Source organism: Haemaphysalis longicornis, unplaced genomic scaffold, assembly GCF_048455015.1.
Source record: "Haemaphysalis longicornis isolate Haplotype H1 unplaced genomic scaffold, Haemaphysalis longicornis Haplotype H1 scaffold_9, whole genome shotgun sequence".
In the NCBI taxonomy this organism is placed as follows: Eukaryota; Metazoa; Arthropoda; class Arachnida; order Ixodida; family Ixodidae; genus Haemaphysalis; species Haemaphysalis longicornis.
Window position 1 is genome coordinate 309,617 of NW_027526460.1, and position 26,045 is coordinate 335,661.

Consider the following 26,045-nt stretch of genomic DNA (forward strand, 5'->3'; position numbering starts at 1 on the left):
TTTAATTTTCGCACATGACTGGAAGTTTGTTTTATAATTTCCCGTGCTGTTGGTTCAATTATCTTGGAGCTTAAATTTGCTTTACATGACAGAGAACCACAAAGCAGTGACTGTGACGTCGACTAGTGGGTTCCATCAAAATATTTTTGAATTAGGCAACCAGCATAGGGGGATTTTATACCTTATGTTAATATTAGGTACTGCCTTAACTGTTTCTTATTATACACAAAACCATTTATGCCGAAGATTAATGGGCGTTTTATAAACAATCTACCAGCGAAAAGCACGTACGTGCACTGCGCGAAAAAATAGCGTTCATGCGCTGTAAACGTATATGCGAGACACATCTTGCCGGTACACGCATAAACCAACAAGCAGACTCTGCTTCCGCATTTCCTTTGTTCGTTGTCGCCCACCCCAGCCCCGTTACTCATCCCCGTACACAGACCCACACGCGGGCGCCATTTCGGCAGCGGCACTACGGCGGCTCCGCGATTGCTAGCTGCACTTCGATGAGTGGCGTCTTACTGCTTCACATGCATTTATTCTGAAAACACTGCAGCATACTAGTGCCTGCTCAGCATTATTGGCTGTAGTAGGGCTTGATTTTCGCTTGTGCGTTGCGCATCCTGCTACAATATTACGGCCACCTCGTTATAATTTAACAGACCATTCGGACAAGGCAGTTACGTTGTAGTTACGTTACTTTAGGTAACAATCACCAAACATTTGTGATAATGAATCGATGGCCTGTTTCAGCATTTCTAGATTTAAGCATTTACCGCGCTAGTCGGACAGAGGCCGTATATTTACTCTTAGCTCCTAATTTTTTTAGTATCATCATTATATTATCACTGACTATCACTGGAGCACACTTGAGGTTCAGTGACAACAAGTGCTTGCCAGGTTATAATATGCAGCCACACGGAATCTTGGGCAAAAAATTAGGCCCCCGCAGTCAACACAAATTATGGCACGGTGGTGGTTCGGAGTGGTGTTTTTTTTTTTAATTCCAGACAAGCATCACCTTATCGTGACATGTATACTTGCAAAAGAAGTAATCTGGTTGTCTTGGTTCTTTTACTTTGTAGGAATACTGTTTACCTCTTAGCCGGGAGAGAACTTCTATCAGGATTGGCCCCTTGTTTTAGTTTCGCCAAAAAATTGTTTTTTTTAACACTGTCCTGAGCCCATAGGGAAAGAAAACCGACGCGTTTAACGAAACAATTATTTCCTGAACAAATGTGACTTGGTTTCTGGAATGGAACAAAACATCCCCGGCCAAAGTACAGCAGTATTCCCCATCCTTCCTAAATCTAGAATCTAATGTGAACATTCACGTCCGTCGCATAAAAAAAAACCGCATTGGAGCGGTTTACAAAGTATTTAACGTAGTGTAGTATATTCTCTGTCATCAAGCACAGCCACCTCGGCTGTCGCTTCCGTATGTTATCAAGCATCCCGGCGTGGCATTATTCTGCTTAGGAATACGGCATGATAACGTATGCCTCGTTTGGCGTTCGTGCATACTTTTTGAACACGAAAATTGTACAAATGAGTGCTATCAACCACAACAACAACAAGTATCATTCACAAGGAAACACGGCTAAAAGAGCATGGCCGAGGCGGCCGATCCAGCCGGAAGTCCAGGTATGACGTTTTTCAGCCGGTTTTCACCCGCGCTCTTCGGTCTTCCGGCATCGCGCGGCGAGATGGGGGCGGGGCATCGGGCCACTTTTGTTTGCTCATTGCGCCCCTTCTATTGCATGTATTGCGAAAATATTTCGTACACATGAACTATTCAATGTGTACTTGCTGCTAATCAACTTTTCTTTTAATTCTAAAACCGCTTCACCTTCCCTTTAAAAAAACACATAAAGGAACACGGAAGCCTGCGATTCAAACTTTTTTAGCTGGGAACAAGTTTTTAAATATCGTTTTTCATTTTGCATACAGACAAAAGTATGTTGCCGCGCTACTCTATGTCATGGTTGCCAGCATTAGTTTTGGTAGGGACAGATACGGCTCGTAGATCTGAAAATTTCGATTTAAAAAGTTCTAGGGCGTTATCTGCAAAACCGTTTCTCGTCAAGGTGCTTTAAGTCCTTTCATCTGGGATCGAGAATATACACTCGACAAAAATCGGTTGTCTGTCCCTTTAAAGACGGGCCCTGCAGAGGAAACAGATGCTCAGGGGGGAAACATTCCTCGCTGAAAAATGGTAACTTCAGAGACGAGTACCGAACCCTGAAAGTCAACCAGTAAGCAACAGTGCTGAGGACAACCCACAGAAGCAACCTCCGAGCCTCTGACACCAGGCTCAAGTTGCCCTTGACACGCCCCAGTCCCCCTGTTTGCAGGGAAACGAAATGGTTCGCTCCCCGCAGCGCAGCAAAAGCAGAGCGTGCCGAGACACACCTCGTGGAAAAGCATCGAGTGGCCTATTCTCGCCCGGACATCTTGAGGCCCACTGGCTGAGGAGTCGTCGCGCAGTTTGTGCCACGTGTTGGTGGGCACGTGGTAGGTGAACAGTCCGCTGAAGGCTGTCTCCAGTGCCCGGTCCTCCACCGGAAGGGAGCTGCTGCAAGACAAGAGGGGGGCCACATGGAGGCCACAGCCGGCACACACGCACTGGGCCACAAGAACCAATGGGGCGATGAAAGAACTGCGTCTTCCGGAGAACCCCTAGGGCAGCTAGCCCCCCCTCAACAGTTATTTAAAGTGTTTCACACAGCTCTATGTTATTAGAATAAAAAAGAAAGATTGTTTAACACAAGGATGAACTTGTGAAGGCAACTGGCAAGCAGTGGCCGCCAGGGGCGCTGTCACACAGCTGGACCTCCCCCGCGGAAATTTTAATCGCAAACTGGAGCCCCCGACCAGCCCGACGACGACACCCCTTTCTCTTCTAGTACAAGGGTATCGGGCGTTGCGATGCCGCCTCCTTCAGTATCTCTCAAATTTTGGGGCCTGAGCTACCAGGCGCCCAGTGTCAGAATATGTAGGTGCTGACACTGGCCGGCCACCGTGGCGGAGAACGCGGCCCCATCGTGTCCATCCTCCAGCACGTGCACTTTCCGTGTTGCTCAAGCTGTTTTCTGCTGCCAGAGTTCACCCCGAGGAGTAGTCGTTACGCTTCAGCTGCCACGCTGTGGTCGCCACCGATAGTTGTGGAACTCACGTGGCTGAGTGAGATGTCGTGGCCTCTGCACTTTTTTCGATGGCAAGCCTCGGCAAAAGGCAACCTGCAATGCATTGTGTTGTATCTAGCCAGAAAGGCGACTTATAGTGATAAATGTGTTTGTTACACATTATGGCTATTCTGGCTTCAGTGGAACAAAAATACATTTATTTTACCCTCATGTTTGCGAGCGGCATCACAGGCCCGTGTCCATGTACGAGGACTGGATGACGCCCCCTCAGTGCACCAATGCCGCCCGCGTTCTGCGTTCCCCGTAGGCTGACATCGTGACAGGGACTTAATTTGACCTCTCCCCTTTATTAGCCATCCCCTTCCTAATAAAGTTCCGCCTATCTAGCCATTCTTATGCTGAATGTATACGTGGGCAACCAGGGCGTAGACAGAGGGCGGCATTCTGGTGTCAGAATGCCCCCCAACATTTTCCGAGTGCCGCATCTTCCCCCCCCCCTCCTCCTCCTCATCCTTTTTGCCCAGGCAATCAACACATCACATCCTTATAGTGAAATGTAAAAACAAAAAATAAGAAGGGTTTGTTCAGAAATATGGTTCTTCGGAGTCCTTTACATACCCATATTTTTGTGCACATATTACAGTCGATGAAACAAATAACCCTTAGGCATTACTAAAACAGAAGAATGAATATTGTTTCAGCACAGGATCTATTTCATTTTATTTTTTTACCCGTGGCGTATAACGCCCCCCGAAAATATACTCTGGCTACGCCCCTGTGGAAATAATTGACACCAGAATGGAAGGCTCCAAATTAGGAGCACACGGGATTCTTCGCATCACGCAGGACACGGGCACCTTTTGCATTCTTTCGCTGACGTTGCAGTCAATGTTACACTTCCGTTCTTCGACTGAGCTCCCTGACCAGTAAAATATCACGCTATCAAAATTATGAAAGTCACAAGGTCCCTGAACAAAATAATTGAGACTTCTGCAAATTTACACACACAAAGAAAAATCCATGCATAGACAAGGACGAAGAAAGGAAAACACAGACACGAGCTCCTGTGTTTTCCTTTAGCTGTGCTCTCTGCGTGCTGTCTTTCGTCAAAATGTGCAGAAGAACCGATTGGCCCAAGTTCCAAATTTACAGTCAAACACGGATATATCCAACACGGGCATTTCCAACTAATGTCTATATCAAACAGTCTGAACATCCCCCTGGCAATCCCATGCAACAGTATAGCGCTGTTGTACGTGCGTATCGAACTGCCGATCACGGGCACATCGACATATCGAACGCTTCTCCTGATGGGACGGATGCAATGACGGCGACTTCTTGAGGCGGCAGCATGGCGTCGCCTCAATGGCCTTCAACACCCGCTCGCACGCCGGCATGGGGGGCAGCCCTAGGGCAGCGAGTGGTCAAGGAAGAGGGGGAAGCGACCAGAAGCGCCTGAGCGCTTACCAGTAGTGGCTTGCGCAGGGGAACTGATGCGGCGTGGTGCATGGTTTTGTCCGCGGCATGCGTTACGTCGTAGCCTTGGTCCCGAAACAGAAGAATTTGGATTCAGCGACGAAAGGGGACATTATTCGACAGGTGCAGGCCGGTGAAAAGATGTCGGCTGCGGTGCTATTCAAAATTTCATGCAGGGGATACTGCGCATTAAACCTGACGTAAAGGTGAAGGCCATGGTCTGGCCGATCCGAAGCGTGTGGTGTGCAATGCGGCTTAGTTGGCGGCTCCGGATGAGAGGTGTTCAAATACCGGAGACCCTCGAGAGGGAACTCAGAGAGCTGCCAGCATTCCCACGTGCCATTCTGAATGACCCAATGGCACACGAGTCTGCGAGTGCTGACGGCGACGATCGGGCTGTGGCGGACATCGCCGACGCCACCAAAGCGGACCCCATGACAACCTTCCCAACTGCTTACTGCGGCCGAGCTTGTGTCAGCGTTCAGATTAGCCACTACTGTGGCACCATGTACAACTCTGTATTTTCTCATTTGAATGGCGTTCGTGAGCTTCAAGTTCAACAATGTGGTGAACTTTGTGATACGGGAGAAAAGCAAGCGAATCTTAGACTCTTTTCGTGTTGAAGTGCGGTGGTCGTCGTGCTGTGAGGGAAAAAAAATCGGTAAGCTACTGCTGTTACAATCTCCGGAAGCTAACAGTGATGTGCAGAGTTATCAGATAATCTTCAGTCAGGCATATTAGAAATAACTGAGGCTACCGATGGCGGCATCTTCCAAGTTTTTTCAAAGAGGCATTTACACAGACACACCACATGCCGTATGCCATGGCAGTGGAGCAGTTAAGTTTAGACAGCCACGTCGGGGCCAGTTTCCACCCACTGTACATTTTGGTTTTACACAATATGTTGGCAAAGCTGTATAATTTGCCCTGACTGTATAACCGACCCGCCTACATTTATTCTCAACTGACATCCGCCAATTCCAGTTTAGAGTCACATAAGTCTTTTACCTCTGCGCATGCACGCCTGTCTTTCCGTGAGATGGACAATCACTTGGCACCGTTGATATTGGCGTAAAAGATGAGCTGGACAGAGAAACGCCAGGGACATTTTTGCTGACCATTTTCGCGTCGAGTAGGTCACTGCCTTAGCCATTAAAACGTCGCATCTGTAGCCTTAGGTTCGTTTCGGACCAGCCCTCCCACTACACCGCAAAACAGCGCGGGTTGTGCTCCTTGCTATGGAGGTAGCATTTCTGACGCAGGCGTAACAGGAACATTGCTGACGTCTTTGGGTACATTAACCCTTTCGCTGTCGCTGACGTCCCAAGACGTTCTCCATTGTGCTTCCAAAAATTCACACCATAGCGCAAGCTGGCACGCCTGGACTGTTCGCGCCATCTGTCGAATCTTTCTAGTAACTCGTATTTTCACTTGCAAGCTCTCTTACACGGTATATTGAAGAGTACGGAGCGACCGTGCGCACCCTTTGTTGCTGGTCACTCTGCGTGCTGTACCGTCGGGATAAGTGACCATGCAGCACGCGTGCGATTACAGGTGCAAGGGTTGTTGTTACATCCGCAACAGGTTTCGAGAACTTTTTTTTTTTATTCTGTTCCCGCATCTGCTACGGCGCGCCAGGTTAGCCCAGTGCGCCGTTGCCTCTCCAATAGACTAAAATATGGCTCAATCACGGCTTTCACTCACTCGCCGTGCCCTCCCTTGCCGGTTGTATCAATGTTGTATGTGTCCCCTTTCACCTCTATCTGCCATCATGATTTTGCAACATGTCATTTCTGTGCATTGTGTGGGCTGCTGATGCTGCTCTTTCCATGCGCGCGGTTACTTTCGGATGACTGACCGCACGGAAAGGGGTGCGAGTTCCGCAGCATCGGATCCTGAAGTAGAAGCGGTGAGGTCACCACCCCAGAAGCGTGCACGGCAAACTGAAAATATCTGGAAGAAAGGCGATTTCTCACCCACGGTCTGTCCTTTTGACGCGTTACTTTCCAGACGCAATGATAGTCAAATAAATCACCGTTCTCCTTCCCCGATATTCTAAAAACCAAGCCCACACTGGGGGTGCGTCACGGCTAGAAACACCCAACAGTGAAGGAACCACAGTTGGACGAATCTGACAATATTCTCTACACGGCAGGCATTACCACCTCGCAGCTTCAGCGCTTTACACTGCCCAAGCAACAGCTTATGCTGTGCGCAGACTCTTCGGCCCAAATGGGCGAGCGTGCGCGTTTAGGGCCAGCTTTCATTTTAAAAGTCCGTAAAGTAACCATGCTCTCCCGAGTCGTGCGGATGAGCGATAAAATTCTCTGCCATAAAAGTGTTTTGGCAACGAGCTCAGAAGGGTCGCACGGCTGCGTTCTCGCTGCTGCTGTTCTGCGCACTCCTGCAGTTTCAGCGAAAAAAATTAAAGTGGCCCAAAATTATTTGGTGCTGACAGCACTTTCAATGTCAGTGCCAATGCTCTTTTTTTTTTACCCCAGCAGCAGCAGCGATGACTCCAGCAACAATGTGGATTCTTCAGATTTTAGTTCTGATGAAGACTCTCCCATTCAGACTTTGACAGGTGCTGGCAGGGAAGGTTTGTTTTCGACTTTGCGCTGTATTTATAAACAAAGCCTGCCTAATATCCGACGACTGCAGTATTACTTTCATATATAGGGTCTGGAGAACTAGCGGCAGGGATATTTTTCCAAATGCACCGCGCCGTAACGCATTATCACCTTTAAGACAGTCTGGCGCTCGTGTAAAATTAGCGCTGCGGAGCGACGCACGCTGCTTCTCAAGAGCACTAAATTTTTTAAAGACGATAGTCTTTCTTGGGCTACATAAACACAGAAATTTTGGTCTGTCTGTCTGTCTGTCTGTGACTCGATAAAGCCATCCAGCCAAAGTGAAACAGAAGCTGCGCAATAGTCTTATATACTCACGCCAAAATCTAAACATTTAAGTCCAGTGGCAATGTTTATACTTGTCAACGTTGTTGAACAAGAACAAGAACAAGACATTACGCAAATATAAGGCAGAAAATGAATACGTAAGTGACATCTGCCGTGTTCCTTTATTAAAAACATTGTGGATGCTTGGTTTTTGCGATGGCAAATGAAATCTACATCAAGTGCAGAGAACCATTGCCTGGTGTTGTCCACGCTACTACAGTAAAGCCCGCTTATATCGAACAGCGCGAGGATTGTAAAATAGTTCGATATAGAAAGTGAAGCAAAAAAAATACTTATATGAGAGCAATCTTGTGGATGGAGTCACGAGCTAACGCTGAGCTCTTACCACCCCGCAGTTCACTATTGATACGACCCTTTCTCGGAAAGAAAACAATAATTTATCGTGGCGGAAGAACTGCGTGAGTGTAGCCTGCTTCTTGGAGCGAACGCGTTGCTGGTGACTGCTTGCTCCACAGTATCTAAACAGTTGACAAGCACAAGACCACTGCCCACAATGGCACTGCAGTATCCCCGTAGCAGGGCCACGGCAGCGACGGTTTCGCTCGTGCTCGAAAGCGGTACATAGTCCTCGGCGTCTTTGACAGAGCGGCAGAGACAAGCATGGATACAAGCGAATAACGGCGAACCCAGCCAACCGAGCAAGTGAGCGCAGCGAGTGGCGCGGACTTGAAGTTCATTGACACCACAGCCCGCAGCGCCCAAGTGGCGCTTTTGGCTCCAACGGCATGCATGCGTGGAGCTGGTCCACTATGCAACGCTAGTTCACTCTACTGCCACGGCCGGTTTGAACGCGCCTGAGCTCACGCGAGAGTTGCAAGTGACACCCGCGCCACCGCTGCGTGCCGGTGTATTGCGGGAAAGCCTGCCGCACGCCTAAGGAGAGCGAAAAATCTCGCGCGGGAGAGTTCAATATATCCATTGTGAGCAAAATCGCGTTCAATATAAAAAGTTTTAAATGCATGTAATTTTTACCAGAATTATACAAGGGTTCGATATAGGCAATAATTCGATATATCTGTGTTCGATATAAGCGGGCTTAACTGTATAGCTCCTGGTGGCGTTCATTAACTCTTTCGCTATCGCGGAAAATTGATAAATTTTAGGGGTCCAAGAAACCATTTTTTTTTTCCTGCTAAAAAATTGGTTAGGCACTAATTGCAGGTACACAAAATGCAGATTATTTAACGGCTTTTCCAATAACACCAGTTTTTTAAAGGTTTTTATATATCATATATCAAAATCATCAAAATATCAAATATCAAAATATCAAAATCAAAATTTTTGTCAAGTTGTCGAAAAAAATGATAAAAAAGGAGTTGTGTATATCAAACCACGGGTAGTAGAAAAAAATTAAAATATACATTTTGTAGGAAAACATTTCAAAAACACGCCCTAGAAAAAATGTGTACTTGCGCGGAACAGTTTGTCAGATATAAAAAAAAATGTTAGCATGCACGGTGCTCGTGTCATGCGGTGAAGCCCTACCTCCAATTCAAAATGTGCAATTTCGGGTGGTTTCCTGGAATAAATCTGGCGGTTTGTCATTATCAGAGGCACCCAATTTGCCCCCACATAACATAAGAACATTTGTCAATGGCTGACTTTGCATTTACAGCGAGCACAATATTTGGGACAAGCACGCGATGCGGAAAAAAACATGCATAAGTTGCAAACGGAACGCCGTGGCTCACGCTTGTTGTCGTTCACGGTCAGTTATCTCTCAAAACATAAAGCTGAGCTTTATTATCATCTTCTTACTCGCAATTGTAGCCTTGCTAGCAAAAATAAGGTACAATGAGCTAGAATCGTGCCCTGCGATCTTCGGCCGAGTAGCAGTTGCGCGATGAAAAAGATCAGCACAACGAGCCTCCTCTATTGCAGCGCCACCTAACATTTTTCAAATGAAACAGTACAAAAACTTATCGGAGACTCCGTTCGAATATACAGTTCAACTAAGCAGCAACATTAGACACCCGGATATACCCTCGCATGGAAACGAAACTGGAAGGCGAACAGCTGGCAGTGTAAGGCCGGTTTGAAGCGCTGTCCTCGGCGGAACAGATATCTGGCGACTGAGTGTGATCTTTTGATTTGCATCTGAAGTTCTTATCGCATAAATCGGGTTACGGTGGGGAGAAATCAGGAGCGGCGTGCTTTGTTCGAGGATCAGTCGCGGACACTCCAGGCGCCATGGCAGGTAGCCTTGAAGTTGGGTAACTGCGTAGTAGCACTAAATATGAATTTCGCGATGCAGAAACGAAACCGAAACTGTTGTAAACTGTTCGCGAATGGTCCTGGGGTAAGTAGAACTACCACAGTACTTTGAACAACGTACGCAAAGGCAATAAAACTGCCTAAAATCATAAAGTAGCTTAGCAACCAGGCATTGCTTGACATTTTCAGCCGATTTCTGGGATTATTACTGTCAGAGTGCGAACCTGACGATTCAAAATCGCTTGCAGGTTCACCATTCATGCCCTGATAGCAAAAAACAAACGCTGGTGCAGAGTAATTACGAGTGGCACGCACTCTTCGCTTGTAGCAGTGACGCGATGACCACGCCCCTTTTCCACACCCAGGTGATTCAAACGCGTGTCAAAAATCACGTTTTCGTTGCAAAAATGAAAACAAAACTGATTTTGAAAGGCCATTTTCTGATCTAACTCCAAACAGCTTTACTTGTTCGAGCAACGCCTGGAACGCTATGAAAACGCACTCCCAAAAGTATCGATCAAATTGATCGATTTTGATAGGCGCGGTAGCAACAGAGTTAGGAAATCAAACGGCAACAGTAAGAAAAGGTTCCACCAGGTAGGTTCCCCGTTCCTGTTTGGAATGCTCGTGGAGTAAGGCAACGTGGGTTATAGACGTTGCAGTAGGGTGCCTTGATTCTTGCACGTCTCTGCCGTACAGCAGCACTGGCATCAAGGCACCTGACTTAGAGCAGTGGAACACGGTAAATTTAAATTGACTGGAGCAAATCTCAAGCGTGTTGTCTTGGGAGGAATGAGACGGGAGAGGAACAGCACGAGGTGAGCGGGAAACAGAAGGGAGGCCTTTACTTGGAGTCGACTATAGTCTTTCGTCGACATTTGCAACGAAAGGAGCAGATACGCGGCCATTCTTTTTGCTTGTTTTTTACCACAGCGGTGACAAAGAGTTGTTGTGAGAACACCAACAAGCATGCTTGCATGCGTATTTTAGAGACCGACTGACTCTCGAGTGGCTTCGCGAAGTGGCACAGCTGCCAGGGCTGTTAGGTTGGTGGGCCCGCAAAAATCCAGAACCTGGTGTACAGCGTTGATGTATATACAGTCGAACCCCGCTACAACGAACGCCGCTTCAACGAAATATTTCTAATTCCCCGTCAGCTAGCCATAGAAGTCAATGCAACAAAGTCCTCGCCACAACGAACCGATTGTCGGGCTTGCTTTCGCTTCAACGAAATTTGCGATGATTTGGGCTGGGTTTGAGCATTTGTTTTAGAATAAAATAAGCATAGTGCCAGCTGTCTGTAACTTTTTATACATTCAGGACGCTTAGTTTCACCGCCCACACCGCCACCAAAAAAAACTCATAGGCGGACGCCATTGTTTGATGGTGATAACAATGTGGCTGGCCGTCTTTACCTGAGGCGCAGGCCCGGTTCGCCAAGCCAGAGCTACAGCCTAGAGCACTGCACGGGCCCGAAGTCGATTATCGGCGGGCCCGGCCGTTAATGGGTCCGATGTAGAAAAGAGCATCACAATGAATATTCTTGGTTCATTGTTGCGCGCTTCTTGCTGTTATTTGTATGCATTGTTTTAAAAACGTCTTTTGCTACGTCTGATGGTCACTATACTGCAATTTTAATGACATTTCTTGTACTGCACCAAGATTTTATATTTTGGTGTATAACATACCAAAGATACGATTACAAGGAATGCCCAAGAGGGGAATGAATTAATTCAGATATCCTGGAGCTGTGCACCTATGTCTATGTATGTACACGTGTTTTAGATGTCGCACCAATCAAAATGCGGCTGTCGTGGCCGGGAATCAAACTCGCGTGCCAGAGAAACCCCACCGCTTAACAACCACTGCAGGTGAAGTATTTCAACGCGCGTACATACTCGTTGATTCAAATACGGATCAAAAAATTTCAGCAATACCAACTTGTGGCCTAGACAACCACGTGAAGTTGCCAAGAGTCTGGTAATCAAAGGTGATGATGTCTCTCGTGCAAGAATACGAGCTAATATTATGCCGATGTGGCGTGAACTGCAGACGGTGAAAACTAAACTATGTGCACTTTTAAACCCTTATTTGTTGCGTTTCAGTTCATGATGTGCTTGTACAGACTAGATGCTCCGTCTGATCACCCGGGATATAATAAACAAACTTGCTTGAGCGTCAAAGACCGGGCCTGGTCACACACGCGTGGGCCATCCCTAGACCAAAAAATAAATTACCGGTCCGGGCTCGGGCCAGGCTCACTTATGAATGCCCGGGCCCGGACTGGGCACGGGCTAGGTGTTACGGGCCCGGGTTGGGCTCGGGCTTCGCGAAGCGGGCTCGGGCCAGGCTCGGGCCTTAAAATCAGGCCCGTGCAGTGCTCTACTACAGCCAATTCATATCCAGTTGAAATCGCATTGATTTCAACTGTATTGAATCATAGCTTAGAAATGTAGAAACATTTTGTATATCTTAGAATTCCTAAAATGATTTCTCGCTCGTTAAAATCGCCTATTTCTTGTTTGTGTATACTTTTTGTGCTTTTTTTTTTGTTTCACTGAAAAATAAACTGTCAATAATTACAGCTTTCACAAAACTGCTGTTAAGTGTCTTAAAAGAGAAATTTTTGGGGTACAATTTCATGAATAGCAATGTTAAGGGGGGACGTGGCTTTCGAAATCAACTTTTTATTTCTTCGAGTATTTAGATGAAAATTGGCACAGCAACTGGAAATGCCCCTGTAATAACACCACAGAAATTTCAAAATCATATTTTCAAACTTTTTGATTTACAAAATTGTCTTTCTGTTCACCTTGCACCAAGCTTCAGTGGCTTATAAAACGTAATAGAAAACTTGTTCGAAGTGCTTTGTATTCCCAAATGAATGGACAAGGTCGTGACTGTCTTAGATATTTACAACACAATTCTTTTTAGTTTTCAGTTTTTTAGAGGTGAATGTACAACAACCATGCAGACTGCAAACAACTACGTGAATAAAAAATTCATGAAAAGTAAATCTGGAAAACCAAAGTGTCATGACCTGAACTGTTATGTAATGCAAAAAACGGAATCAAAATAGACCTAGGGTCATGAAGAAATCACCGGAACAAGCGACTAAGGTGGCAAAAAAAACGTTTGAGAAATCGGCGTCTGAAGTTGCAACATACATTTCACTCATCAAAAGTCGCTAGGGTTGTAGCCTTTCATGTCCTTTTGACCATGGGACTTCCGGAAGGCCTTTCCTTGAAGAGTTTGGGTTTGGGCTAGTTGGTAGCAGTAATCCATGACTTCGTGTAGCGCAAAAAAAAAAAAATGACAGAGGACACAGGGAGGTGACGGGCACAAGCGCAAACTTCCAACTGAGTTTATTGAAAAAATGCGTGAATGTAAACACATTACCATAAAGAAAAAAAGACAAAAGAACAACAAAAGCAAGGCACGATAAAATTTGCACAACGCTGTGACGTCGACAAAAGGCAGCGTTTAAATTCACGCATTTCTTCAACAAACCGAGTTGGAAGTATGCACTTGTGCCCGTCTGTGTCCTCTGTCGTCTTTTTGCGCTACACGAAGTCATGGCTTTCCTTGATATTGGAGTGCCTTTTCCAGCTTTTTTCTTCCCACAAAACATCATTTTCAGCTCCTCTGCGAAGAGTACATAGTTTGCCAGTTTTCAGACCAAATGGGGGGGTGGGGAGATGGCTTTCAATGCAAAGTAGGTTAGCTGGTTGCCTGCATTGCACTGGACAACTTCCCTCTGCAGTGTTGTCGCCATGGCAGCAATTGAGTGAAGCACTCTTTTTTTTTTTTTTACTTAAATTTAAAAACTGACTTTTGGCCTCTTTTTAGGTTTTATAACCTCGCCTGGTGCAGAACTTAGTACTCGTACATGCAGGTGTTTATTGCCAAAAGCTTACGTACCACATGGATACAAATGGGCTACTTTGAAGCTTGCTATAATAATCTGCATAACTCCAACTTCAAAGCATGCATATTTTTTTAGTACTCTTGACATTCAGGGCATCCAATGTTCCTCGCAGCGCAGCCATATGCCCTAAACTGTAGATGTATGCATTGGTTTCAATATTTTCCCGAAAAATTTCATTTTTTAATAAATGATACGACAGTAAGGCACATTTTTAACGCCGCGAACAGGTTTTTATTCCGAACTCGGACATGTTGGCGGGGATTACTAGAACTGGATAGGAACCGTTGCACGAGAAAGGCGACATGGCTGGCGCGCATCGCGGCACGTGTTTACCGCGACATATGATACTTTGATTATCCTGATAAGGCCCATCAAGTCGCCCTAGGATTAAATATAACATCACAGCATTAATTATAACTACTAGAGTACAATTGTAACCCGTTGTGCAGTCGGGCGATGCTCTAACGCGCAGCAGCTATGCCGTTTCTTTGCAGAGGCTATGGCCAAACATAGCAATAACTAAGCGTGTAAATATCGCAAATCAGACGAAAAGTTCACTTCATGAACTGCTATCCCAAGCACACACACCTCACACAAGCACAACGCACAGGCACGCACACAAGCAAGCACCCTCTGGGATAAAGTCCCACGCACCACGAAGCGTTCGATGACCTCCGCCTTTCTAGCCACGCAACTTCCCGTAATCTGGCTCTCGATCACAGGCATTCCCATCGCAACGTCTGTGTTGAATACCACAGCAGATAAAATGACTGAACAGAAACCTGGCCGAGCGAAGCAGTGAAAATGAACTCGGAAACGCGCACTACACAGTTCAGGCGGCTGCCATCTTGCGTTGTCGCAGCAACACCCAATCAGGAGGGCCGTCTCAGCGTGTGCCGATCGGAGAGCCAATCGCGCTTGAGCATCTATTTCTGGCTTCGTTTGTGCATCTTTCTTTTTCCACCATTCGTGCGTTTGTGAATGAACGAAGATAAAAGAGGTGACCTGAACCGGAAACAGGATTGTTCGGCCAATATAATGGTAACAAAATGGCCACGCCCAGTGGCACCGTTGCAGAGATACAGCGGTCCGAAAATTGCAGCTTTTTCGCCCTTTTGCGCTGATATTTTGCCACCACGGCTGGCAGAAGTATTTTTTGTGCCACTTTGCGACTGTTTTTGGCAGAAAAACTTTGCAAACGCACAGAATAAGAAACATAGAAGCCGAATATGTGGCTTTCAAAAAATGGTTTTGGTCATTTTTCGGAAGTTGAAAGCCGCGTTCCCCCTTAAATATGTCGAGTAGCTCAAGAGAAAAAGAAAAAGTTTACTGGAAGCACTCAAAATGGGCCATTTTTCTGCGGTCACGAAAAAGTTAAAAAACTTGACGTACACGTCTCTCCACCGAACGATTCCAGGCACCTGCATTACGGCCACTGCAGCTTGGTGACCAGACAGGCCCCCGTGGCGGGACGCACTCTGGCGGCGCTCCAGAGAAGCACATGGAGCAGTGAACGAGACCTAGTCACACCGCCGTATGCAGTGTCAGCCCCTAAACATGTTCTTACACCGTGGGGGCGCCTTTGTGGAGGGCTCCGGATTAATTTCAATGACCTGGGGATCTGCAACCTATCTCGACACACGGGCGCTTTTGCTTTTCGCCTCCATCTGAGCAGTGGCCACTGCCGTCGAAACCATGTCCTCGGGCTCAGCAGCGCAATGCCTCACAGCCGCCGCAGTGGGTGCACGCCTCCTCACCAGAAATACAGCACACGGAACGGGTCGTGTCGGTTTCGAAGAGGCCCACTCCAATCGTGACTGACGGACGATGCGCTTCGAAACCGACCGTCCCGGTCGCCTGCTTCCACCCAGTCGGAGCTCGCTTTTGCAAAAGGAGCACTTCAAAGCAGGTGGGAAGTGACGCACGACTGGCGAGCATGCCCCCCGTCCCATCACCTGGTGAGGATCTTGCCCCCGAAGACGTAGATGGTGTTTCGCTCGACGTCCATGCACATCTGGTGGTCAAAGATGAGCTTGGGCCCGCCCATGGCAGCGGTGTCGTCCGTGATCAGGGTCCACTTGTTCCGCTCAATGTCGTACACGTAGAAGTCACTCTGCGCAACAAGCACGGCGCCCGTGTGTGGAGGCACCGGGGAGCCTCCCCCCGCTGCCGCCCCCCACCTTGAGGCACTCGGTGCTCCGGGCCGAGGAGTCGAGGTAGCGGCCCAGCGTGAAGATCTTCTTGCGCTCGGGATCCAGGCACATCTTGTGGCACGAACGTGCGCTGGGGCCACCCTGGGGCCATCGGACAAGACAGCGCGAGACGATGCAGCCACTTACTGCAGGGACTGATGCCCCTGTCACATGGCAAAGTACACGTCACTGGCGAATGACACGATCAGGAAATGAGAAAGATGATGACGCAAATGCCCCCAGAACATTGTTTAACCTTTACCTTTTCTAAACAAAACAAATTTATTTTTTAAATAAAACGGTACAGCCCCTTTTTAGGTGACATTCACAGCACAAGCCGCGACAAGTAAGGACTCTTTTCAAGGGTAGAAAACCTGTGCGCAAAAGGCAAGACAATAGGGAAGGGACAGGGCGGGCCATTCCCCATTGTCCTGTCCGTTCCCCATTGTCTTGTCTTGTGTGCGCAGTTTTTGTAACCCTGGAATGCAGCCCCAACTAGCCCAGCAACACACTGTACTAAGTAAGGACTCCATATCTGACTAAGTAGCAAACACGGCAGAGCTTTGCAAAGGTGTTGTTTGCTTTTTTTCTACATAGAACAACACGCAGGGAAAGATATTTATTTGCTACTAGGTTTTAGACACGTTATTAAACTTCTTTGTTTAGTGACGGACCACTGCTGTCCAGACTGGGTTTATTTATTGATACTGCTAGCCTCAACTCTGGAGGCTGTTGCAGGATTGTGGGATACACAAATAATAAGTGTGCTCTCCTGTACAATTCACAAAAGCAGAAACAAGGATCAAGGTGAAAACAACCACATCCGTCAAATAGACTACACACATAAACACATAGCGATTCAAGGGATAACAACGATTATGCATTACATATACAGTGTAGACCGCTTATAACGTATGTCGCAGGAGCCGCAAAAATCCGCACTATAAGCGGTACCGCACTATAACCAAAACATGCGCGAATTCAACCAAATCGCCACCTACCTCTCAAGTCATCCTAAATTTTTTATCACCCAAACGCACGGCACCTAAAAACGAAGGCAGGGTCTTTATTTCGTATTATTTTTAACATCAGCCGCTGCTGCAGGGTCTCACATTGCAAAAGCGCGGTCTTACAAGCGGCGAGTGCGGCTTTAACTTCCGTTGTGTTTGTGTTTTGAAAGACTATGGCTGCGTTTTTTGCGTCTATGAAGATGCCGAAGGACATGATAAGAAAGGCCAGCGGGATTTTTTTTTTTTTTACCCCACCTTGTGTTCACGATGCCGAAGGCGGCTGCTTATCAGCGCAACGTACTGGTGGTGGAAACCTTCGCGCGGCTCGCTTGTTCGGAAAGAGCGGTGGCTTACCTGCACAATGTTCTAAAGCGTGAACCGCATGGAGCGATTTCTCGTGAAAACGTGCAGCACACGCCGCAGGCGCGGATACAACTGGAGTAATGTGTGCGGCGCAGTAAGAGGCGGCAACATGGCGTCGGCACTGGCCGTGAAGCGGTGCAGGCAGCTCCAGCGACAACTTCTAACCGCTCGCTGAAATGCCGCACGAGGCGCAACCGAAGATGCTCATGCAAGAAAAGAGCTGATAGTGTGACCGCAAAGTAGAATATAAACTGCCATCCACGCTGCTTGTGAAAGCGCCCATCAAAAAATACCGCGGTGGTAAGCCTAAACTAAAGTCCCTTCATCTGATCGAGGGACTTTAGCCTAAACACCTCTGGCACGGCTAGCTGGCTCGGGGCGCTTCGAATCTCCCGCCATTAGGTGCGCGTCTTTCCATTGGTGCAAGTCGTCAGGCTCCTCCCACTGCCACGCAAAGAAGCCACCGCGAGTGCGGAATCGTAGATGCGAGCATGAAAAAAACGCACGCGCAACGCCGGTGTGCACAATTCGTGTGCGAAAACGGGCCATGCGGGTCACGATTAATAGAAACAACTTGCCACGCGCGGACGGGGAGTCAGTCGCTATCTTCCGAGGTGCATCAAGCAACGACAGCTGTGGTTATCACGTACACGCGAACTAAAGGGTGCCTATTTTTTTCTTCTGTGTCGAAGTTAGAGGAGAGCAAGGGGTGTGCGCTGCGTCAGATAGCCGATTTCATCATTTCTTTTTTTCTTTTGCTACCCTAAAACGATGCCCCAGCTGCGCCGGTCGATCAGCAGACCCGCCGAAAAACTGCACTATAAACGGTATTGTGGTTCGGCCAACCGCATCTTAAGCGGTATGCTTATGCATTTGAGTTCTATGGGAGGCAAACCGGTGGTCACAAAAACCCGCATTATATCCGGTCCCGCACTATAAGCGGTTACGTTATAAATGGTCCACACTGTAGTAACACATGACAATTTCAGCAATAGGGAGTACAGAACACTTATCAAGAAGGACTATTCAACAAAAAATTAGACAATTTAGAAGAAAAGTTATCAAGGGATGAACTAGTAACAATTACATTAGGAAGACAATTCCATTCTCTTATCACACGTGGAAAATAAGAGTATTTAAAGGATTCATTGATCAGGAGCTCAAGTGAATGTGTTCCCCGAACTCATACACATTTGTGTAAATGCCATCTATTCTTGCGCAGTGCCAAACTTGTGCTGCATTCGGGTGGTCGCTCTGATACTATGGCTCGGAGTATACCGATGCGGACCCTTACCCCAATACCTGATCTGGGAGCAGCACGCGACCGTGGCGCCGCGGCATGGCCACCATGGCTACTGCAAACAGCCAGGCCAAGCTGCTGTCCTCCTCGGCATCGATTTCGAGCTGCAGAAGCAGCGCAGACGGTTCCCCTACACTCAACAGGCATCCCCGTTTCGCCATGATGCGGAGATGCCCTCAGTAGTAGCAGAAACGTCGGAATACTCCCGCAACAAACTGCAGGCTAGGTCTCAGCGAACGCCCCCCCCCTTCCCCGGGAAGGCGAGCATAGGCGAGTTGCAGCGGCCGGGTTCACGCGACCCGACCGCCTCCAGGTTTCGGCGGCACTCCCATTTCAGAGTCAAGAGCAGTCAGAGGCGCTCGGAGTGGAGTACGACACCCTAAGATGACCCATCGAACATACGTCGGGCGCTCGATTTCGACCACCCAAACACGGAGCCGCTTTCCAGAGTGCTCCCGAGCGCTCTAAAACGACCACCCGAACACAGCATAAATGGCCTTCACAGCTAGTGGCACTAGTGTTGTCGTGAGACAGGGGTGCGAGACTGCGCCTTACAGAACCACCACTGTGGGGGTTGTGGTTGTGGTGGGGGGTTGTGACGTCCAAGGACGTTAGCGACAGCCAGCCCCAAGTTGTCTCCATCAGAGATGCCGAGTGAAGTGAATGGAATTGCCAACTGTTCCTACATTCCCCCTGGGCGTGGGCAGCACACGAGGAGAACAGATGCCGGCAGTGATGAAGCAAGGAGGGCCCCCCCCCGCAGCAGCCGCCAGCGCTCACCTCCGCCTCGGTGTCCCTAGACAAGCACGTCCAGAGGCCCGTCGATGTCTGGTACGACCAGAGGTCTGCAAGGTCCTGGACGCCGTCCCATCCGCCAAACAGGTACAGGGTCTCTGCACGGCCAGGGAATAAGCTCCAATGGGGCCCCGCTGAATCCCTTGGGGGGGCCGCATGGCCAGCCCAGCAATCCTGCGGCTGCTCACCGGTCTGCACGTCGATGCACATCTGGTGGCCCCCACGCATCCCAGGGCGGTTCTTGCCTTCCGCTGCGCACGCAGAGAACCTCAGTCGGCACTCCCGCCCTCCTCCCCCCAATTCCTCGTAAAGAAAAACCAGCTGGGCTAGCAGACAATAGAAAAATGATGCCTCTGAGGTGCCACACCCCTTCCAGCTTGCCCGCCACAGTGACCCTTCTCCTGAACTGTCAGCCATGCTTAAGCAGAGAACGACGTACGCTTGTCGGTGCACAGGATGGGTGTCCACTTGGGCCGGTACTCCTCGTTCTTCAGGTACTCATTGAACACGCCCTCTGGAACGAGGCAAGACACGTTTCCACAGGCAGGTTTGTTTTTTGCACCCTTTCATCGTACGCTTATTCCTCGAAGACAACTCCCAAATAGCTGGTTTTAAATGTTAGCATTGAAACCAGCTAATATTGAAATTATGCTGGCTTCACACTCCACCCAGGACCTGAGGCACGCTGCAGTTGAGGGCTGCAGATTAATTTTCGCCACCTGCCGGGGGGGACTCTGGACGAGGGCCCAAGTCTCAACATTGTTCCCCCCCCCCCCCCCCCTGAAAAGCCACCACTGTGGCTGGCACCGCAACCCTCGAGCCCTTGGCCGCAGCACCACAATGCAGCGGCTGTGATTGGTGTCCCGTTTGCTGCTACTATTAAACGCATCCAGCGACGATTATGCCGTACTAATACGGTGGCTTGGTGACGGCACATCCCCTATCGGCAATTCACGGAACAAACGTCCGAAAGATAGCCCTTGCCTCAGAGCATCGCGACCTACAAAGAAATTTGTTCCGCTCAGCTGCAAATGTCGTCGACAGCCGGCAGTCTTGTGCAGCCCCCGGCTCCCTCGCCCTCCCGTGACAGAACCCATGCCAGCGTCCGCCCAGTCTTTCCTCGTGTCTGCACTGACACCTCGTGTCAGCGTGACCCCCGTTGGGCCCCGTTGCGAGCGCTGCACTTGGCGCTCCAGGTGTGAACCCAAGATCGAGGGCGAGCCCTCTTTAATTGTGCGATTGAAATATTACCTTGAACATTTTTTTTTGTTTGCTTCCGCAATAACGATGCCCGTGTGCATTTTTCAGAAAAGCCTGCTAGCAGCAGTTGTGCATTAATGTGCCACCTCAAATTTGGCTCGTATTTTCTTTTTGCTGAACAGTGTTCACAAGCATGAAGCGTGCTACCACCAGACCTGGAAGCACTTCGCCCATATAAACAACGCCTTGCTTCCACCATGTCTTGGCCTCGGCGGAAGGCAGTGCTCACCGTTGGCTGCCTTCTCCAGGAGCTGCTCGCAGGCCGCGAAGTCCCCCTTCTGCACCTGCACGGAGGAGAGCAGCACGCGTGAGACGGAGCCCCCCCCCCTTCCCTCGGGGGCGCGGCTCACCAGCAGCTGGTGCAGCCTGCTGAGCAGGGCGTCCTCCAGCTGCACCTTGGTCCGCTTCTGCAGGGACTCGAACGCCTCGCAGTAGTTGTGCTGCCGGAAGTGCTTCAGGCACAGCCGGATCGCCTCTTTCTCCCGGAACTGGCAGGGGGGCAGCAGCCACTCCTCAACGCCCGTCCCGGGCCCCCCCACGGGCCAGCGCACAAGCTTCGCCACCCTGCTCCCACCCAAGCAAGCAAGCGCAGGCGAGGAGGACACCACTCTTCCCCAAACGCCCCCATTCTTGCACGCACAGCCTCGACCAGTGTGAGCCTGCCCATGCCGCAAATAACCCCCCTCGTTCTGCTCGCCATGTGCACTACCATCGCACGCCTGACCACTGCCTCACCAGCGCGTGCCGTGCACCGCCGAGTGGGAGGAACAGGAGGCACGCGCTTTCCTCCTGGCACTGACCACCCTGCGCACAGGCAAGATACATGCAGCCGCACATAACGCAGCACGAAGCACCCACAGCTGTCACCTCTAAGGCCCCTCGCAGCAGAACCAGCAGCCAAAAAAAAAAAAACACATGCTTGATGAGCTTCTTCTGCCAGTTACGCTGACAAAACTGACCCCAGGCCCCCCAGTGCAGTCCTAAAGACTGGGGGGTTGCACATGCCGAAGCTGTGGGGGGCGGCCAATTAATTCTGACCCCCCGGGGAACTTGGTGGCCCGCAACCCACGGGCGTTTTCCCTTTTCACCCCACTTGCTGGGGGGGCTCAGCAGCAAAGATCCAGGGTGGCTTACCGTGCTGAACCAGCGCAGGGAGGAGAGCACCAGGTCCCGGTCCTCGTTGCCCTGAAGCTCCACGTGCCAGATGCTGAAGTTGAAACTGGGACCCCACGACTGGATGGGCACTGCAACAGCCACGAGAGCAGCAGCCGGCCACTGACAACACCGCTCCTCCCGGGCCAGCTGCCGAGTGCCACACTACGCTACGCACACTTGCGCTTCTCAACAATGCAGCCGTGCGGGCTACTGCAGTTTCTGTGGGAAATGCAAGGCATAAATATGGACTGCACTGAAGACGGACACTGCAGGGTTTTTATCAAAGCGACGGCACAACTCGCTTGCTCAGAAGTGTCGTTTGGCTCACTCCTTCTGCTGAGAGGAACTCTTTCAATTTTTCAAGCACAGCACGCATCTCCTCTGTTTGCAGACTTTCATCCCGTTTAGATTGCGCTCTATGTTTAGTTTGTGCTGCATGTTTTCCACGACAACTTCCATTGTTGAACTTACGAACTGGAGCTGAATTTGAGGATTTCATTTTAAACTGCAGAGGAGAAGAGAACATTACCTATTTTGATGTAACGCGAAGGAAACTGGTTGCCACTGATGGAGTGCTTGAGTGCGAATGTCTCCGTCAGGTGGTCATTCTTCAGGCCACTGTTCAAAAGGGGAAAATGTCACCCGAGCGAAGCAAGCACTGCACAAGGCCTCGTGACGGTTGGCCAGAAAAGGCTGCACACCTGTCCAGAATTTCCAGCATGTGTTCGTCCGTGAGCCCGCCATAAATCTTGAACTTCTTCATGTTGCACACATGCGTTTTCTCGTACTTGCCAAATGTTATTGTGTGAACTATTGCGGGCCGCTCCAACTTCAGGATCAAAAACTGCAACAAAAGACAAATTATGTTGGAGGATTTGCCAACGCTTTCACAGCTACAATGTGGCCAACACGGGTATTTTCGAGTTCTTTGCATCAACTGATACATATTCCGTGATCAATCCGTTACTCTTATGAGGGTCACATGTAAGAAATGAATGCTTTGAACGAGGAATGTACGATCTCCTTGCAAGGCACCCAACTGGAAGGGGACCATGAAGGCAAAACCACCTGGTTTAGCATGAAACAACTGGCCTCTGGTAGCTCACTCAGCCCCACTCGAGCCACGCTTTTAGCCATGCAGAGCAGCCCCACATTTTGCGCTACACGACGTAAGCAGTGACACAAAGGGGGAACAGTAAAAGCACAGTTATCAAAGTATTAAATGCACATTGGCAGTGAAGTGACACGACAGAATGGAACCAGAGGCACCACTATAATCCAAAAGTCATGTTTCTTTGCAATCGCTTTAGTTGGCAGCCGCCGATTGCACAAGCGAGATCGTAATGAAGTGGCAAGAAAGTTATGGGTTTATCTGTTTTCCTTAAGGTTATTTGTTAGAAGCTTTCTATAAAATTGGTTATCATTGTCACTGGGACAAAGCAATGCCTTCAATGAACCAAACTCACATTTTGTCTTCATGCCTCTTTTAAGGATACACTTGCATGCCAGAATAACAAGGTGCTGCAATTGGTTTTGACATTCACCTCTCAAACAGCCCCAGACACCCTTTCAAATGTGGCTGCATCTACGTTCTAACTTGCGACCGAATTTAACACTACAAAACTATTTCGTTTTTCGCCAGCACCTTCAACTTACTTCAGCGTTTTGAACAGCACCATGCCTCTAAGAGCTCGTATTCTTACGAGAAGGAGGGTTCGATAACCGCTTGTGATATAACCACGAATGGCACTACATGCCTGAAAAAAATCAAGGCTTCTCTTGAAGTAGCATCTTGAAGTGTTTTCTTATTTTACAACTGCCCCTTGAGTGCACTAAAAAGTAATCCTTAATTCGAGTATTCTTCACGCTCGACGTTGTTTCTAGCGTGTTACGAGACTGAAGCACTCAAGACAGCAAAATAATTTAGGAAGAAAAGCGCGCTTTTGTACGGTCCACGAGGACGTTTCAGAAAGTCCACGCAGAAATCGCAAAAAGTGTACTGACCTGAGGGGGGTAGTTGGAATCGGATGACCATCTTGAGTACTGATCTGCTGGCTTGTCCACGAGTATGTTTCTAAAGAAAAAACGAAAATGAAGTGAGCCACACGCGAGGCTGTTGAACCCGATACACAAATAGCTCGGACAACGCGACGGTTGCCACAATGACGCAGCATAGCAAGCACTATTATTGTCCAACAAAAACTGCACGTTATTTATGAAAAGAGGTCATAAATGGTGAAGGTGACTTCACTGCTTCTTGAAAACAGCTGCCGCGCTACAACGAGTAACCGACACTGAGCAACGTTGAGTAGATCACAATGCGACTGCCAACATTGCGAGGGAATCGTCAACCAATCGAAAAGAACGTTGGGGTCTCCTGAAACATATTTCCCCGGATACGTACTCTGGCAGGTAAGACCCCGTGTAACTTGAGCATTTATGGATGCTGTACTTCAACTTTTTGCATGCCGCGGACGCCATTTTTGGAGTTGACGGTAAACAATGACTAGACCGCACTCATATAACTAAAAACAATACTAAAACAAAATGCATAAATATGAAATATAAAAAATAAAAATTAAAAGGAAGAGTTTTATTATAATTGTTATAAGTGTTTAGTTTAGGTGAGATGGAATAAAATCACAGCCCGCATTACTCCGCGTTTAGCTGGCGCAGAATTTAAAACGGCCTCACGACCAAACGAGTACAGGCTGAATTTTTAAAAATGCGAAGTGGAACCATACGGCGTGCTGTAAGTTACAACAAAAGATGTGGGATTGGCGCGGTTGGAAGCAAACTGTGGCTCGCTATTTTGCACGCTACGACCCTCGGGCTTTTTATCTAAATTCGAGTGAATTGAACGCAGCGCCGTTCGCATTTGGCCTTTAGTACACGCTTCGCCAGCCATTACCACATTTTAACAGCCTTCACAGTGGTCAGGAACTATTTTTTTTTTCTAGACAAAATGCACCAAACCTATAAACCGATCATAGATTGACCAGTATCATTGTAACTTTGCAGAAATGAGATCGATGCCATCAGCTTCTGGGGGGGTAAAGTGATACTACGGTGGCTAGAGGGGGGAGGGGGCGACGGAGTGGCAGGACGTGTTCGTGTCGGCTGCCGCCTTTATGAGCAGTTTTGACCGGGTATTTTTCGCGTTGGTGCCTAATTTTGTGCCCAACGGATCCGGGAAGTTACCAGCTACACCGGGATAGCGGACATTTTTCCGTGAGTGAACTGTACGTGACTTTACGGCCTTTTTTGTCTCGACCACGCCGGCGGAGGTGTTAGCCCTGATCGCCGTGTTCGTGGGCCGCGCCGGCCTTCCGGCCGTCTGAGGCTATTGTCATGGTGGAATATGCTGTGGAGGGTGAAGGCATTGCTCCGGAAGAAGTTTCAGATGATGCTGGCTGGAAAATTCAGAGCGAGAGGAATTCTACGACCAAGGCAAGGCTACCATTTGGCGGCAACGCTGGTAGCCCTAACGTCGGGCTGGGACCCACGAACGGCCGAGTGAGCACAAACACGCCAGCTAGTGTGAAGAAGGGTATCATCCGGCGCGCGAAAATGCCTCCGCTGCCGAAAAATGATATTAAGATTATCGTCAGGATCAGGGGAGGTCTGAATATTGCCAAAATTGGTGTGGCCGTGGTGGCTGATGCAATCACGGCTGCTGCTTGCATAGACGATGTGAAGCGAGAAGCGGACACGATCTGCCCGAATTGTCAACAGAATATTGTGGTGGTTAGCACGCCGGAGGACGAAAATGCTACGAAGTACGTGAGGATCAAGGATCTGTGCATTGCTGGGCACATGCATGAAGCTGCGGCATATCGTGCGGCGCCACATGAAACGTGCAAGGGGATAATAAGAAACGTTCCTCTCAGCGAGAGCCCTGCATCGCTCCATCGCAAGATTGTTAACCCGCATAATCCCCTCGCCCTGGCTGCCAAGCGAATCAAGGAGTCGGGCACGGTCATCATCGCCTTCGACGGGTACAAGGTGCCCAATTATGTCCGGTATGGTAACGCACTGGTTAGGTGCACGCGCAAGCAGATAGATGTTTGTTATGCGTGTGCAAAGTTGGGACATCGCGTTGACGTCTGCCCCTCACCGGAAGAAGCGGTCTGCAGGGGCTGCGGATCACCCAATCCCGGGGAACCCCATGGATGTATGCCCAAGTGTGAACTGTGTGGAGGTGAGCACATCACGGCGGGCA

At 48.9% G+C, this 26,045-nt stretch overlaps 1 protein-coding gene across 4 annotated transcripts in view; it reads right to left on the reverse strand.

Moving 5' to 3' along the window:
• The window catches only part of Muskelin (muskelin 1), an 84,568-nt gene extending 60,214 nt beyond the window's left edge, over positions 1-24,354 (reverse strand). For 2 of the 4 annotated variants that reach the window (XM_077682590.1, XM_077682589.1), the window contains exons 1-13: positions 24,228-24,354; positions 23,828-23,897; positions 22,525-22,667; positions 22,353-22,441; positions 21,803-21,912; positions 21,019-21,156; positions 20,898-20,952; positions 19,848-19,922; positions 19,597-19,659; positions 19,394-19,506; positions 15,929-16,042; positions 15,704-15,861; positions 2,419-2,578 (exon numbers count right to left, since the gene is read on the reverse strand). In XM_077682590.1, coding sequence (XP_077538716.1) covers positions 2,419-2,578; positions 15,704-15,861; positions 15,929-16,042; positions 19,394-19,506; positions 19,597-19,659; positions 19,848-19,922; positions 20,898-20,952; positions 21,019-21,156; positions 21,803-21,912; positions 22,353-22,441; positions 22,525-22,667; positions 23,828-23,897; positions 24,228-24,304 — 1,365 coding nt within the window. In that variant the 5' untranslated portion in view covers positions 24,305-24,354. Of the gene's footprint in view, positions 1-2,418; positions 2,582-15,703; positions 15,862-15,928; positions 16,043-19,393; positions 19,507-19,596; positions 19,660-19,847; positions 19,923-20,897; positions 20,953-21,018; positions 21,157-21,802; positions 21,913-22,352; positions 22,442-22,524; positions 22,668-23,827; positions 23,898-24,227 lie in introns of all 4 variants that reach the window. The other 2 variants (XM_077682588.1, XM_077682587.1) reach the window with 1 other exon arrangement.
• Between the last annotated feature and the right edge of the window lie 1,691 nt (positions 24,355-26,045).